The sequence below is a fragment of the Dromiciops gliroides genome, chromosome 6, assembly GCF_019393635.1.
Source record: "Dromiciops gliroides isolate mDroGli1 chromosome 6, mDroGli1.pri, whole genome shotgun sequence".
In the NCBI taxonomy this organism is placed as follows: Eukaryota; Metazoa; Chordata; class Mammalia; order Microbiotheria; family Microbiotheriidae; genus Dromiciops; species Dromiciops gliroides.
In genome coordinates this window covers 139,290,510-139,307,399 of record NC_057866.1, presented here as the reverse complement: position 1 = coordinate 139,307,399, position 16,890 = coordinate 139,290,510, and the positions used below count along the sequence as shown (strand labels likewise).

The 16,890-nt window shown below is 36.7% G+C and overlaps 1 protein-coding gene across 1 annotated transcript in view; it reads left to right on the top strand.

The window, feature by feature from the left end:
• The window catches only part of LOC122732955 (transmembrane protease serine 11C-like), a 101,632-nt gene that overhangs the window by 40,873 nt on the left and 43,869 nt on the right, over positions 1-16,890 (top strand). The window contains exon 4 of the mRNA XM_043973409.1: positions 1,800-1,963. Coding sequence (XP_043829344.1) covers positions 1,800-1,963 — 164 coding nt within the window. The remainder of the gene's footprint in view (positions 1-1,799; positions 1,964-16,890) is intronic.

Genomic DNA, 16,890 nt, shown 5'->3' with positions numbered 1-16,890 from the left:
GCCCCTTGATGTCCACTTTAATCTAATTCTCACCTGTTGCTCCAAGAAGCTGTAATATGAACAGTGGCCATACCCCACTAAAACCAATTCAGAAGGTGAGCAAAACTGACAGACCTCAAACCTGTTGATGAATTAAAGGATGTCTATCCCAAGCATGTGAAGACTTTCCCTGGTAGAATAGGTGAATAAGAACTATTTGTTCCAACAACTGAATGTGAAAGTGGCTGAAGCAGGCACTATGGAGCACTTAGAGCTTGGTCAGGCACTAAAGACAGTAAAGTCTTTCACTGCATCCCAGCCCATTTCCAGTCATCTTGACTTTTGTTCCACCACTGAAATTTGATAACTCAGAAAGAAAGAAGCTGATGACTATGCAATTCTGCCTCATTTAAATCCACTTAACACACAAGTAAAATCATCACCTGTGATGTCATTGGTCCTCTTCAAAAATGAAGGAAAAAGAGCAATTGTGACATATGAAATAATAAAATGGACATTTTAGAGGAAATTGGGAAAACCTCAATGAACTGAAGCAGAATGAAGTGAACAGAACAAGGAGAACAACATTATAGTGGGTGGGGTATGAGCAGGCTACAACATAAACAAAGAGTAATTTAGAACAAGAATAAAAAGTATCTTCAACGAAATATATAACAGGAAGATAGGATGAGTTGGACAAATAGACAGGGTTAGAGACAAGTAAACAGCCATTGAACCCTTGTTTTATCAGAACAAATCTAGGAAGTCCCCTGGCATTTTGGGTGACCTTCTGTGATGAACTTGTAAAAGAATATGGACAAATCACACAAGATGGGCAGAGATAGATGGGTTTCAATCTACATTGTTTGAGGGAACTTCCAAATTGATCAGGATAGAATCCATTTCAATATTTGAGAATGCTTTGTGATTAAATTATCTCTAGGCACAAGTACAAATTATAAAATGTTCTAAATATTAGAGAGAACAACCATTTTTGTTCCCTTAATCATAGTATTTCAGATATGAAGGGTCACTTCCAATACATTAGATATAATATTTCCTTTATCTTGATGTATATGTGCTCCCTCCACCAAGGTGTGATCATGACTTTGTAAAAGTTTCCATGGCCAAAAAAAGTCATCATTTGGTGGTCAACTTTCTAGTACTGAGCCTCTCCAGTGAGGCTGACTTGTACAGAAAATATCCCTGAACTCATATTCATGGGATTGTAAATTACACATAGATCCAGAGTTAGAAATTACTTCAGAGGCCATGATGAAGCTAGAACCCACAGAAATTAAGTGACTTGCCTAATATCACACAGGTAGTATGTAAAAAATAGGATCTAAACCTGGCTCTTCTAATTCCAAATCCAGTGCTCTTTCCACACTGTAAAAACAGATCCCAGTATAGCTCATATTCCTTTAGTGAGGCCTCCAATAAGCTAAAGTTACATCTATATAATTATAATGGATCAGAATAGGATCTTAGTGGAGGAAATTACATGCCAACTTATGAAAAAAAAAATAGTGCTCATCCACTGGCCTTTCCCAGGAATCTATAGAGAATTATTTACAGGGAGCAAGAAGATATTTTTGAGAACAAAGACTATTTCATTTTTTGTCTCTATCCCCAGTGCCTGGCACACATAGTAGGTCTTTAAATAAATGTTTCTTGATTAACTTCCTTATATTAATTCTTCCCTTAGTCAAGTAAGCAATGAGTGCCAGGGCTGTTGCATTGCAAATGGGGGAGAGCTCTGATAACAATGGTAAGACCGCATCAATAACATGATTCATTTTTCTATTTAATTCCTACAGACAGAACAATGGTAAAACGATAGTGGATGTGGTGCTGAAGTTTAAATCCTGTTACAACAATAATGCAGCAATGTTTCGAGACAGGGCAAAAAATATTTTACTTCAGAAGCTGACAGGTGACACTGGGTCCTTATGCATAGATTCTTCCTCATTTAAACTTTCAGGTAAGCCTTTTAAAGTTCTATCATTTAGTTAGAATATATTTAACTTTACTTTGTAAGTGGTAGCAGCAGCTTTCTCATTATGTATGTTGGCTAATTCAATGGGAATTACCTCCAGCCCAGAGGCAGCTTGCATATGGAAAAAGAAGGCATTAGGGGCAGGAAAGCCTAGGTTCAAGTCCTGCCTCTGACACAAAAGTTGAGATTCATTAGCTATGTGACCATATACCAGGCTTTAACCTTTAGGCAACTTTTTTTTTTTTTGCAGGGCAATGAGGGTTAAATGACTTCCCCAGGCTCACACAGCTAATAAGTGTCAAGTTTCTAAGACTAAATTTGAACTCAGGTCCTCCTGAATGCGGGGCTGGTGCTTTATCAACTGTACCACCTAGCTGCCCCCTAGGCAACTCTCTAAGAATAGAAATTGCAGAGAAGGTACTGACCTGCATTGCTGGAGGGAGTTTCCTCAATGGAAGTTCCCTATACCATTAAAATCACATGTCATTTTCCTATCCCAAGCCAACCACTATTGGAATAATGTTGGAATAATGTATTGGAATAATGCATAATCCCCCTCAAAAATACCACCAATGAAAATGGAGCTGCTATAAATTCATATTTTAGATATAAATGTATCAATACTCCCAATCATATTGCTCAGCCTCCTTCCTTTATAGGATTGGAATTTCTCGCTGTCACTCCTTCTTCTCAATTGGAAGTCATTCATTACATACAAACAAAAGATACAGTCTAAAATACGTATGCATAAATTAGGCTCTCATCTCTGGCTCCACTAATTTGTCTAAGGAGAGAGAGTATCCTCCCTTCTTTATTAGGGAGGAAAAAACTGGCTCATGTTCACCAGAAATCTACCTCAAAGATGTATCCACATTATACACCAAAAGAAACTGAGGGAAAAATGAGCCTGTCTTCTCCAGACATGACCCCCTTGTGTTACTGAAACATGACTCTCAAACCAAATGTTTATCTTTTTCCTGAAGATTCTTCCCACTCAAACCACTACTTATAGAGGCTATTATTTTCTGAAAATCTCTATTTTTAGAAATATTGGCCATGGATTTGCCCTTTGGGAGTTTCAAGGCTACCATAGTACAGAAACAAGGAAAGTAAAAAAAGTCAACAATGAGTTTCAGCGATTTAAATAAAGTTTCATGGTAGTTTTGGTGGTGGTAGGGGAGGTTTGAAGGAGGCAGAAGTCATACCTTTGGGGCCTCCAAAATAGCCATCCCTTTTTTACTTCCCCTTTCTTTTTTTTTTTTTTTGGTGGGACAATGGGGGTTAAGTGACTTGCCCAGGGTCACACAGCTAGTAAGTGTCAAGGGTCTGAGGCCGGATTTGAACTCAGGTACTCCTGAATCCAGGGCCGGTGCTTTATCCACTGTGCCACTTAGCTGCCCCCTTTACTTCCCATTTCAAAGATGAAGTCATCAGGAGTTGACTGGCTTCATAGACATAACAGCATCAGAAACATGGTATAAGTAGCTATAACATTTTTTTTAAATTATGCAAGCATTTGTGCATAATGTACTTTATTTATTCCACACAACAGCCAAGTGATGGGCCAGATGGGTCTTATTCCAGATTCCTAGATGAGGAGGTTGAGGCTCAGAATAGGTAAGCACCTGACCAAAGCCAAGACTGGTTAGGGCATACTCAGTTCTCCCACCCCTGGGCCCAAAGGTCTTTCCATTATATTATGTTGCTTCTCAGTGTAACAGACACCAAATTTGGCCATTGGCTAAGTCAGTTCTCCCAAAACTCTAAAAAAATATAAAGTGAAACATCGCTTATTTATACAAGTTGGTCTTATTGAGGAGGAAAGGTGGGAAAGGCAGGGGAAGGGAATAATGATTTATATAACATCTACTGTGGGTCAGACACTGGCTAAGAACTTTTTTATAAATCTTATCTAATTTGATTCTCCCAAAAATCCTGTGAGATAGGTGCTATTATTGTGCCCATTTTAAAGTTGAGGAAACTGAGGCAAACAGAGGTCAAATAATTCATTCAGTGTCACACAGCTAGGAAGTGTCTGAGGCAAGATTTTTAACTCAGGTCTTTCTAACTCCAGAGTCACTTTCCTATCCATTGATCCATCAATTGCCTCAAAAATGATTCTCATAAGGAAAGGTGATTCTCATCATCCTCCAAGCAAGTTATTCTCTAGTTTAGATGTTGCATGAGTTCTTAGTTAACTAGCCAAGGTTAGCATAACAACAGCTCATTGGATAGCCTTTAACTAAATTTTACTGTCTGGGCTAGTATCCAATTAAATATCCCATAAACACTTCAAACTCAACAAGAGCCTTACTGTCTGTGTAGCCTTAGACAAGATATTTAATCTCTTTGAGCCTCAGTTTTCTTATAAATAAGATGGAAATAATAATAGAATTTACTTTACAGTGCCATTGTGAAGATCAAATGAGATAATATATGTAAAGTACTTTGCAACCTTTAAAACACCATATAAATGTTAGATATTATTATTATGTCCAATATAGAACTCATTCCCTTTAAATTCATCTCTCCTCCAAATTTAGCTATTTCTGTTGAAGTTTCCATCATCTTTACATTTACCTGGGTTCACAACCTTGGAGTTATTCTTGACCCTTGCCTCTCCTTCACTATCTCAGATGTAATGGATTACCAGGTTTTAGCAATTCTACCTCCACAACTTGTCTCCCATCTCTTAACTCACATGACCACCAGCTTATTTTGGACCTTCATGACCTCCTCCTTGGCCAATTTCAGCACCCTCTTTATTGGACTCTCCCCTTTCTAAATTGTCCTCCATATCATTACCAAAACAATCATCCTAAAGCACCTCTGACCTTCTCAAACACCTTCAGAGGAATTCTTATTGCCTATAGGATAAATTATGAACTCCTCAACTTAGCATTTAATGTACTTTACAAGCCAATTATAGCCAATGTTTCCAGGTGGATCAAACATTATTCCTTTTCACACACTCTATGCTTCAATCAAACTGGCCTCCCTGCTGTTCTCCAAACTCAGCATTCCATTACAGGTCTCTTGCCTATGAAGCTCCACCTCTCAGAATTAGCTTCCCTCAAAGTTTAGCTCACATGCTAGCACTGATTAGAAGCCTTTCTTGACCTCCCTAGTTGCTAGTGCTTGCTCCCTCCGCAGGTTATCATTACTTACCTGTTTATATGTCATATCTCCCCCCATTAGAATGAAAGCTCTTTGAGGGCAGAACTATTTATCATTTTGCTTTTGTATCTCCAAAACATAGCTCAGTACTTTATATTTAGTAGGTATTTAAGAAATACTTTTTAGATTGGACTGGATAAGATTAGTGCCTGCTACTCCACAGAATAAGGTTATGGGTTTAGTCCTTTTGTAGAATATTTGAGATAATATATTCTACTAGTCCTGACAAATTCATGAACCATAGATAAAGAAATTGTGAAGCTACCTAGTACTACTGTTAGAAGAGGAAAAATTCAAAATGCATTACTTATTTAGATTAATTATACCATCACATACAAAGAGAAGGATATTATTATTATTACTGTTGTTATTATAACTTTTGGAGATATCATAAAAGATAGAAGAGAAAGAAGAAATTATCTTTATAGCAATAATTACAAAATAGTTTCCTATTAGAATAAACCCTTGCTTATGAAAGACACAAAAATGGTTAGAAAGCCAGCTTTGAAGTTAGAAAGAGTTCATGTTTCTTTTGCCATAGACTTGCAGTATGAATTATGTTTTGCTTATACTAATATTAGTTTTGAGAGGTAGAGTTACTCTCAGAGTCAGAACAATCTAGAATAGGGGTGGAGCCAAGATGGTGGAGGAAAGGTAGCAAGTCACCTGAATTCTTCCTCAAACCCCTCCAAATACCTTTAAATAATGCCATAAAGCAATTCCTAGAGCAGAAGAATCTAAAAAAAGGATGGGGTGAAATAATTGTCCAGCCAAAGACAACTTGGAAGGTTGGTAAGAAAGATATATCATACCTGGGTAAGAGTGGTGTGCAGTTCATCACATGACTTGCCAATACAAACCAGGCCTCAGCAATCCAGGAACAAGCTTTGGGAGCCACTAAATCTGTAGCAGCAGTGGTAACAGCTGCTTCCAGAGCTCTCAGGCCTTAGACAGTAAAGAGATTGAACCACTGGGGTCAAAAGGAGATTATAGGGGTCTTTTTGCTAGCACTGAGGCAGGACTCAGTTGCTTTGCCCATACTTGGAGTCACAGTCCTAGGTAGCTGACCTGGGTGGCAGTACCAGGATAAGGAGGAGCAGTAGAACACCAGAGCTTGCAGCCACTGTGGAGCAGGGACCCTCCTCATGGTTCCAGGGCAGAAAATAGTACTTGTGGTTTCTCACAGATCAGAGGCCAGACCAAGAAAGTAATAAACACAGCTCTCCTTAGATCATATCACCTTGGAAGCACTGAAAACTTACAGCTCCCTAGAAGTACCACTGAAAATAACTGCACAAAACTGATGAAGCTTGGGACAGCACACCGCACCCCCCCCCCCGCCACCAGCCTGGAAGCAGAGCCCTACTTTAACAAAGAGTTAAAAGTCAAGAAATAGGCTAGGAAAATGAGCAAACTGAAAAAATGTTGACCATAGAAAGTTACTATGGTGACAAGCAAGATGAAAATACATACTCAGAAGATAACAAAGTCAAAGCTCCTACATTCAAAGCCTCCAAGAAAAATATGAATTGACCTCAGGCCAGGGAAGAGCTAAAAAAAAGTTTTGAAAATCACATAAAAGAGGTAGGAAAATTTGGGAAGAAAAATGAGTGATGTAAGAAAATCATGAAAAAAGAGTCAACAGCTTGATAAAGGAGACACACAAAAATACTGAAGATAATAGCAGCTTAAAAAACAAATTGGGCCAAATGGTAAAAGAAATACAAAAAGCCTATGAGGAGAAGAATACCTTGAAAAGAAGAATTGGCCAAATGGAAAAAGAGGCATAAAAATCCACTGAAGAAAATAACTCCATAAAAAGTAGAACTGGCCAAATGGAAAAGGAAGTACAAAAGCTCATTGAATAAAATAATTTCTTAAAAATTAGAATTGATCATGTGAAATCTAATGACTTTATGAGAAATCAAAAAACATTATCAACAAAACCAAAAGAATGGGAAAAAAGTAGACAATGTAAAGTATCTCATTGGAAAAACAATTGACCTAGAAAATAGATCCAGGAGAGAGAATTTTAAAATTATTGACTACCTGAAATCCATGATTAAAAAAAGAGCCTAAACATCATCTTCCAAGAAATTGTCAAGGAAAAATTACCCTGATAGTCTAGAATCAGAAGGTAAAATAGAAATTGAAAGAATCCATTGATCACCTCCTGAAGAGATCCCAAAATAAAAACTCCCAGGAATATTATAGCTGAATTCCAGAGCTCCCAGGTCAATGACAAAATACTACAAGCAGCCAGAAAGAAACAATTCAAATATTTGTGGAGCCACAGTCAGGATTACACAAGATTTAGCAGCTTCTACATTAAAGGATCAGAAGGTTTAGAATATGATATTCTAGAGGGCAAAGGACTGGGATTACAACCAGGAATCACCTACCCAGAAAAACTGATTATAATTCTTTAAGGGGAAAAATGGAATTCAATGAAAGAGAGAACTTTTAGGCATTCTTGATGAAAAAATCAGAGCTGAATAGAAAATCTGACTTTCAAATACAAGACTCAAGAGGAACAGAAAAAGGTAAACAGAAAAAGGAAATCATAAGGCATTTAATAAACTTTTTACATTCCTACATGGGAAGATGATGCTTATAGCACATAAGAACTTTCTCATTATTAGGGTAGCTGAATGGAGTATATTTAGAAAGAGATTACCGGTGTGAGTTGAATATGAAGGGGTAGTATCTTTAAAAAACAAAATTAAGGGGTAAGAGGAATGGCACTGGGAGAAAGAGAAAAGGAGGAGTAGAATGGGAAAGTATCTTGCATAAAAGAGGCAAGAAAGGGCTTTTATAGGGAGAGAAAGATGAGAGAGGTAAGGGAACCTTACTCTCATCAGAACTAGCTCAAAGAGGTAACATACACTCCAACATAAAAATCTATCTTACTAGGAGCAGTTAGGTGGTACAGTGGATAAAGCACTGGCCCTGGATTCAGGAGGACCTGAGTTCAAATCCAGCCTCAGACACTTGACACGTACTAGCTGTGTGACCCTGGGCAAGTCACCTAACCCTCATTGCCCTGCCCCCCCCAAAAAAAATCTATCTTCCTCTGCACTCTGCAGGAAAGTTGGAAGCAAAGGGGAAAAGAGAAGGGGGTGGCAGTGATAGAAAGGAAGGCAGAGTGGGAATGGGAGTAGCCAGAAGCAAAACACTTTTGAGAAGGGACAGGGTGAAAGAACAGAGAGAATGGAATAAACAGGGGGATCAGGGGGAGAATAGGATCAAGGAAAATACAGTTAGCAATACTTACTGTGAAAAGAAATTGAACCGAGTTTCTCTGATAAAGTATTATTTCTCAAACATATAGAGAACTGAGTCAAATTTTTAAAAAATAAGAGCCATTTCCCAATTGCTAAATGATCAAAAGATATGAATCATTTTCAGATGAAATAATCAAAGCTATCTATAATCATATAAAATGCACTAACTCACTATTAATAGGAGAGATGCAAATCAAAACAATTCTGGGGTACTATCTCATACCTATTAGATTGACTAATAGGACAGAAGAGTAAAATGACAAATATTGGAAGTGATGTGGGGAAAATTAGATATTAATATACTGTTGGTGGAGTTGTAAACTGATTGAACTATTCTATGGAGCAATTTTTAACCAAGGGCTCTAAAACCATGCATGTTCTTTGACTTAGCAATACCACAACTAGATTGCATCCAAAAAAGAGATTAAAAAAACAAAGGAAAGGGCCTATATGTACAAAAATATTTATAGCAATTCTTTTCTGGTGGCAAAGAATTGAAAATTGAGGGGATGCCCATAAGTTAGGGGGAATGGCTGAACAAATTGTTGTATGTGATTATGATAGAATACTATTGTGCAATAAGAAATTATGAGCAGGATGCTCTCAGAAAAACCTGGAAAGACTTACATGAGCTGATTCAAAGTGAAATGCCCTATGAACAAATAAAATTACAGGAAATTTTTAAAAAGAAGAAGAAGAACCGCCTAGGATGAAATCTTGCTTCTGAATTTTATTTACTGTTTTGAGACCCTGGGCAAATGTTCTTGGTTTCCCAGTCAAGATAACAAATTACAGAAGACTTTCTCATTTGCATTAACAGAGGGAAAATCACAATCCCAGCTCAAAAATAAATAAATAAATGCTTGCTTATTTCCCTGAGACCCTAGCAATTAATAGCTAGGAAAGATCCCAGAAAGTGGGGCTAATTAACCAAAGATGGATTAATTTTCAAAAATAACCCACCAAGTGGATAATCTAGACAGTAAAAATTTAAAGTTGTCATGATTAGATCAAATACAAATTCTTCAGTTTAAGAGGTAAAACCCTTCAAAATCTGGCTCCTATCTTTCTAGCCAAGTTGTACATTATTCTCTAGCTCCTCTCAAAACTCAAACCTAGCTCTTTGAAAAGACCCTTATCGATTCCTCCCAGATTTCAGGATGACTCATGACCCCTAAAATTACTTTTTATTTATTTTACATATCTTTGGCTACACCTATTAGAATATATGGTACTCCCTCCCAGGAAGTTACTTAAGGATAGGAACTGTTTCATTCTGTCTTTATACGTCTAATGGCTAGAGTATGGGTCTAGCACATAATGGATACTTAACAAATGCTTCATGAATTGAATTGAATAACTGAAATTAAATAGTATAGACTGCTCTTTATTCTATTATAGGCCTATAAAAATCAACAAACACTACATGATGCTGCAAAAGAATGTTTGAGACTGACTCTATCAACACTTTGTATCTGTGGTTCTTACTAGACTTGTCCAGTAAACCTTATGCCACTAAGGTACAACTAATGCCCAGAAATATTTTAAATACCATTTTAAAGACATACCTCATAGATTTGCTACAAATTCTTCCCTCCCACTATAATCCTTATATGCCTTTGCAATTTAAGTATATCAAGAGATAAAGTTTATTGACACTAGTTATTTAATATTTGAATTGATTCTATTGTTTCTTCTTTATCTTTAACAATGAGGATCCCAGTATTTATACACATCATTAACAAAGTCAGATTCTCTGTGATGTGTAAGTGGGTGCCTAATCACTGTTAAGGTATGGTTTAAGCAACAGGAGCATTTGATTCATTATTGTTTTAGTTACTATTTTAGTTTAATGCTCAGATGAGCATTTTAAAAAGTGGCTAAAAAGGAGTTTCATTTTCATGAGCATAGAAATATAAATAGGAAACTAGGAGACAAGAAGTTTTTGTTTTGTTTTGTTTTGTTTTTTATGGCTCTTGGTATAAATGTTACCCCCAAGGAAGTCACTCTACTTTTCTGAGCCTTCTAATTCAATGATCAATCAGGACTGCAACAACAGCTATCCAGGATGCCATTCATCAATCAAATAGTTGTACCTATAAGATAAATGGTCTCTTCAGGACTAGAAAGAGTATGGGTTAGAAAACAGAGAAAAAAATGTTCCTACAACCTACAACTTTTTTTCAACCAGACCTGATTTCATTGCTATAGGAAACTCCTTCTTCCAATACATACTGGCTGCTAAATTGAAAATTATAGAGCATTGAGGAGATAAGAGACTTATTGAGGGTCATACAGCCAGGATATGTCAGAGACAAAACTTCAATCCAGGTCTTCCAGTCTCTAAGGCCAGCTCTCTATTCACTCTATTGTGACACCTCTCAAATTTTCATTGCTAAATTCAACCTATAATAGGGATAGAAATTGTACCTGTGCTTTTGTTGATAAAGGGAAATTGCAAATGAGAAAATAACCTCTATCAATGAAGATTGGCACCTTTTCTGAAACTTAGAATCTATTGAGAGTTGTCTAGAGCACTGAAAGATGAAAGACTTGGCCAGATTCAGTCTTCCTGACTCTCATGCCATCTCTCTATCCATTCTACAAGGCCATCTTTTCCATTGAACATAACAAAAAATCAAAGAGTAAATAAACATACAAATGTATTATATACCTACTGTACCCACTCCTGCCTCATAAGAGAGAACTCCATGAAGGAATCAAATAGTTTTTCCTATGTAGGCTTGTAAGCCTGATATTCAATATTCATGTTCCAAATTCAATTTAATAAACATACATGAAGAGCCTACCATAAGCAAGGCACTGTGCACATATGAAGATAGAAATAAAAAAACAATCCCTGCCCTTGAGGGACTTACAGCCTACTCAGAAGTATAACATGTACAGAGATAACTAAAGTCAGGATGCAGGATGCTAGGTGAAGCCATAGTGCATAGAGTGCCAGACCTGAAGTCAGGAAGACTCATCTTCTTGAGTTTAAATCTAGCCTCACACACAAGCTGTGTGACCCTGTTTGCCTCAGTTCCTTATCTGTAAAATGAGCTGGAAAAGGAAATGTCAAACCACTCCAGTATCTTTGTCAAGGAAACCTCAAATGGGGTTATGAAGAGTTGGACAAGACTGAAACAACTGAACAACAAAGGTTAGAATAAGTCAAAGAGGGAAAGAACATTAACAAATAAGGAGATCAGGAAAGGCTTTGCATAAAAGGTGGCAACTGATCTGAACCTTGAAGGAAGCTAAGGAGTATGGTGGAGGAATGGGGGCCAATATATGCAAAGGCCTGAGGTCCAGAAATAGAATTGTGAGTTTGAAGAAAGGCAGTTTGGTTAGAATATAGAGTATATAGAATATAGGAGTGATGAAAAATGAGTCAAAAAACATAAGCTGAAGCCAGATTGTGAGGGGCAAGGTGAGAAGTTTGAATTTTATCCTAGAGGCAAAATAAACAGCAAAATGAAGATTTTTGAGCAAGGGACTGACATGATCAGGCCTGTGCTCTAGGAACTACAAGCAGATAAAAACTTGTTTTAAAAAAATAGTAATGAGGTAAAATGACAGCCAAATTTCTTCCTTTTTGCTACTTATAAAATATGGAATGTTAAATAAAGGAGGCTCAACATTTGACAATTTTTACTAAGTGGAAGTCATTGGAGGAAGTAACTAAAGATTAAATGAAAGTTTTACTTATTAATAATAGTAGCATTAATAGTCATAGAATAATGTTTTTGTTTACTTCAATTTTACTAAAACCAAAGTTTCCATAATAACCAATAAGAAGCCTAATTTGAGTTAGGATATATTTAAAGTTTCCAATAAATATAAAAGAAAGTGTGTAGAATATTTTCGCTGGTGATAATTTCAGGAAGAACATAGACACAACTAATACCTAGTAGTAGATTATGTTGAAGGGAATGTATTACTGTTTCTTTTTCAGTTCTTTTTTTTTTGTGAGGCAATTGGGGTCAAGTGACCTGCCCAGGGTCACACAGCTAGTAACTGTTAAGTGGCTGAGGCAGAACCTGAACTCAGGTCCTCCGGAATCCAGGGCTGGTGCTCTATCCACTGCACCACCCAGCTGCCCCACTTTTTCAGTTCTAATAGGAGAGTTGTGGTTCATGGGAGAGGGGCAGCCAGGTGGTACAGTGGACAAAGCACCAGCCCTGGATTCTTGAGGACCTGAGTTCAAATCTGGCCTCAGACACTTAACACTTACTAGCTGTGTGACCTTGGGCAAGTCATTTAACCCTCAATTCCACATATATATATATATATGATACAACATCTTATATGTCCAAAACCAGATTTATTATTTTTCAAAAAAAAACCTGGAAACAAGATCCTCCTTGACCTTCTGTCCTCCTACTTTCTACCAATGTTCAAAATTTTGATATTGTCTTTGCCTGGTTTTTTTCTCTCTCTCTTTCAATTCCCACATCAAATCTGGTGTCGACATGTTTCTTTGATATTGCCCTCCTTTCCAGCCTCTTGCCTCCACCCTTTTACGGACCTTTATTACCAAGCACTAGAACAAGTGCAAAAGCCTCCTAACCAGAAGTCCACTGCATCCTTTGCATAGTTTCCAAGTTAATCTTATTGATTCATATATCTGTTTATATCACTCCTCTGGTCAAAATCTTTCAGTGGCTCCTGAGTGCTTATTGAAAAATTGCAAACTTCTCTGCAAAGTATTTGAAGACCCCGAAAAAACCCCAAGAAAACCCCAAGAAACACTATCTTTTCAGCAGTGTAACTACTCCCCTTTAGGAACTCTATTCTCCATCCATACTGTCCTACTCATTGTCTCGCTACTCTTTACACTTTCCCACCTCCATGCTTTGTTCATTTCCAGGGCCCTTTAACCAACTATTAGTCTTATTCCTTTGTCTTTTGAAGTCCTACCCATCCTTTAGAGACTAGTAAAAATGTCACCTATACCATGAATTTTACCCTCTTATTCCCATTTGGAAATTAACTTTCCTCTTAGACCTCATATAGTACTTCATTTGAATTTTTTGTGTATTTACCATGTGTTATTGTTTATCATAGTTTTCTCTCTATTTGTTATATTCCCTTAATAGCCAGTGAGTTTTATGAGAAGGCCAACACCATAAACTTTCCATTTCCCCCAACAACTAGTACTTTGTGTTGAATATAGTTAGTACTGAATGTTTGCTAAATAAATAAAATACATGTGAACTTGACTGAATTGGTGTCAAAGTTTTAACCTTTTTCCCATAATGGAGATGGATTTATAGTGATATATACTTTTATCCCATCATATTCATGATGCATGTACAGGTTAATGATGCAATTGGCAACATCAGACTAATACAGCCTTTTATCACAAAACTTTTCTCCAGCTCCTTCTCCACATTAGTGGGGATTGGTGATTTTCTTATCACCAATAAGAAAATATTTTTAGGGGCTATATTTAATGATAAAATAATTAGGTAGTATTAATAAACAAGCCCATGGCAAGGTTATTTTTATTTAGAAAGAAATGAGAGAACGAGTCTATTCTCTGGTCCTGTTTTAATCTGGTCTATTAAATATAGTCTCTATATTTTATTCTTCCTTCATTATTTATGTGCTTTAAATCATATACAACTTCCTGAAGAAGACTAAGGTGAGAATTGAACATACATATACAATACAAACAATTTAAAATATTTTACTGAGAGAAAACACAACTGGTTGCATTAAGAGGGATCAAGAAAGGCTTCTTTTTCTGTGGGGCAATGAGGGTTAAGTAACTTGCCGAGGGTCACACAGCTAGTAAGTGTCAAGTGTCTGAGGCTGGATTTGAACTCAGGTCCTGCTGAATTCAGGACCACTGCTCTATTCACTGCACCACTTAGCTGCCCTCTAGAAAGGCTTCTTATAGAAGGTGGAATTATAGTTTGGATTTGAAGGAAACTAAGGAGGTGAGGAAGCAGAGATAAGGAGTGAATGGATTCCAGGTATGAGGGGACAGCCATTGAAAAGATATAGAGAGCTTATGGTGAAAAATCCCCTTTATTAATGCAGATCTTCCCCAATTCTGACTTAAAGAATTACCTGAGGGCAAATTGAAAAAAAAGAAAGAATTGTCAGGCTCAAACAACAATCATGTGAGTCAGAGGCAGGCTTTGAACCTAGGTCTTCCTGAATCAGAGGCTGGCTACTTCAGGCTGCCTCTCAAGTACATCTTATCAGGGCAAAAGTAGACATAATTTACTAGCGATAAAACTCTGAAAGGTGTTTAGGTTAGAAACATATTAGATGCAGTGTTCTGATCTTATACTTAGTTCTTTTTTTATTAGTAAAAGCTTATGAAATGTATTCATGGATAGAAGGGAAGGTAGCTAGAGCCATAGAAATCCATTAGCAATTCATAAGGAAAGAAATGTGGACTAGATCATGGTAGCAAAACTTAATCATTTCATTTCTCTGAGCCTCAGTTTCCTCATCCATAAAATGGGGATACTAATATTTGCATTAACTATCTTACAAAATCATTGTAGGGGCAGCTAGGTGGTGCAGTGGAAAAAGCACCAGCCCTGGAGTCAGGAGGATCTGAGTTCAAACCCAGCCTCAGATACTTGACACTTACTAGCTGTGTGACCCTGGGCAAGTCACTTAACCCCAATTGCCTCACCCCCCAAAAAAAATCATTGTGGAGAATGGACTTACAAAACTGTATATGCACTATTATATTCATTACAAACCTTGATCAGAGGTATTTCTAAAGGAGAAATGGGGTTTTGTTTCTGTTAACTTAGTGATGACTAAGATTTAAATGAGTATAAATAACAGATTGCTCTGACAGTAGGGACTTCTAAGAATTTTGTCAAGGTGAGAATGTACATTAAGAGATAGGTTAATATGTTCTTTTTTAAGAGAGAAGTTGGATATTTCTGAAAACTTGGGAATGGCAAGTGGGGAAGGTGTTATGTATATGGGAGGTTTAGGTTTCACTGTATACAATCTTGGGCATCTAGTTGGCAAAGTAGAACAGGAAGTCTGGAGTCAGGAAGATTCATCTTTCTGAGTTCAAATCCAGCCTCAGACACTTACTAGCTGAGTAACCATGGTCAAGTCACTTAAACCTATTTGCCTTAGTTTCCTCATCTGTAAAATGAGCTGGAGAGGGAAACAGCAAAGCATTTCAGTATCTTTGCCAAGAAAATCCCAAATGTGGTCATGAAGAGTTAAACTTGACTGAAACAGCTGAAAACAAAAATATCCCATCTACTCCAGATCAAGGAATCAAATGGATCGTTAACAGTATCATAGACATAGAGCTGGAAGGACTTAGAGCCTAGAAAGGTAATCTCTTATATACAGTCACATAACTATTGAATGGCAGACTCAGAATTTGAACCAAGGCCAGATGGAAGTTTTGCTTGTTCATTCAAAACATTCTTACAACCCCACTCCCAACCCCAGTTTTTAATAACTATGGAACTATTTTTGAGAACAAAGTTACATTTGGGTGGACCAAGATTGTGGTTGAGTTAAGCCGGTATCCTTTAGTCATTGTGGTCCTGGATTATGTTAAACCTCAACAAAAACTTTTGCCCATATTACTAATTAGAATTATAATAATTGCTGTGGTTAAGCATTTCATCTCATTTACCTACCAATCATTTTTTTAAAATCATACATTTTTTTCAGTACAAAATGACAAAAACAAAAAAAAAATTTTAAAGGAATATGATCAGCAGATAAATACCCATTGTGTACATACATAAATACACATTCATTCCCTGGATATTCCATGAAATGATCTCTACTTCCCTTTCTTCCTCTTCTTCATTTCTCTATGTGTATATATGTATGTATAGTGTATATATATAATATATTGTCTGTATATAATGTATTATGTGTATAATTGTATGTATATAATACACATTAGTGTGTAATATACATATATGTAGAAAATGTTATTTCAGTACAAAATAACAAACAAGCTACAGGGTGTCCCAAAACTCTTAGTGCAGTTTAAAGTTTGTGGTTTAAATAGCTTTAAACCAAATTTTGTTTATACATAGTTGTTTTCCAGTTGTCTTCTCAATTAGAATTCAAAGTACTTGAGAACAGAGATTTTTTTTTTTACCTTTGTATCCAGAGTGCTTAGCACAGCGCCTGGCATATAGTGTGTACTTAATAAATTCCTATGGACTCTCTAACTGATAAATTCACAGATTTAACCAAAGCAACAAAAATCAAAGATTCACTTGGTCAGTACTAAAAAAAAAGGAAGGAAAGGTTCAAAAAATGTTTTTCTTCTCTTGTCTTTTGATGCAATCTCCTTGGAAGCAAGGGGAATGAGCTCAGGTAATGTGGAAAGAAAGCTAAACTTGAAATCAGGAAGACATGAATTTGAATCCCATCTCAATCGCTTACTAGCTGTGTTACTCTAGGCAAATCACTTAACCTCTCAGC